Genomic DNA, 729 nt, shown 5'->3' with positions numbered 1-729 from the left:
TCGGCCTCGTTTCGTCACCGGATCCCCTGGAATGGGGGACGCGGGCGCGAAATACGAACCCAGCCACCGGCAGCTCCCTCCCCACGTGCGCTCGGGCCTCGCCGCGGAGGACGGCCCGAGGAGGGGGCGCCTCACCTTTGCCCTCCATGGCGTGCACGAAATCCCCCTGGTACAGCTGGCTGCGCAGCTTTTCCTCCAGGCTGAAGCCGCGGGCGCTGACGATCTCCTCCACGTCCGACAAGTCCTCGTTCTCGTCGTATCTTTGGCGGTCAATCGGGCGCTGCGGGGACCCAAACCGGAGAGCCCGGGACATTATTGGGGGAACTGGGGGTCGCCTCTCACCCTGGGCCCAGCTCGAACAGGTGCAGGAGCCGCGCGCCCCCGTGCACCCCACCTTTGGGACCGGAGCAACTTTGCGCAGAAGCCAAAGATGCTGAAAATCGGGATAAGGAGAGGGACCCGCACCCCCCAGGGTCAGGCGGCGCCCTATACAGGGCACTCCCCTCCTACATCTTTGGAGGCCGTGGAAGAGATTTCTGGAGGACTCTCCCTTGCTTCCAGCCCCCCACCCCCGAGAGGTGTTGAGTTTTGCCCACTCGACCGGGAGCCTGGTTATGTAACCCGCGAGGGGGGCTCCGCACACGGGCTGGCGGGGCATTTGTAGGCCCCGGGAGGAGCCGCCGCAGCGCCCGGCTCGGCGGTAACAGCAGCCCTGGCGGCCGCGGCGGC

General features: G+C 67.5%; 1 protein-coding gene across 2 annotated transcripts in view; it reads right to left on the bottom strand.

Moving 5' to 3' along the window:
• KDM2B (lysine (K)-specific demethylase 2B) overlaps positions 1-729 on the bottom strand; it is a 119,183-nt gene that overhangs the window by 117,671 nt on the left and 783 nt on the right. For both annotated transcript variants that reach the window (XM_010841340.1, XM_010841341.1), the window contains exon 2: positions 136-280. In XM_010841340.1, coding sequence (XP_010839642.1) covers positions 136-280 — 145 coding nt within the window. The remainder of the gene's footprint in view (positions 1-135; positions 281-729) is intronic.

This window comes from Bison bison, unplaced genomic scaffold (assembly GCF_000754665.1).
Source record: "Bison bison bison isolate TAMUID 2011002044 unplaced genomic scaffold, Bison_UMD1.0 scf7180017864160, whole genome shotgun sequence".
NCBI lineage: Eukaryota > Metazoa > Chordata > Mammalia > Artiodactyla > Bovidae > Bison > Bison bison.
The sequence above is the reverse complement of the archived record's forward strand: the minus strand, read 5'-3'. Positions and strand labels throughout refer to the sequence as shown.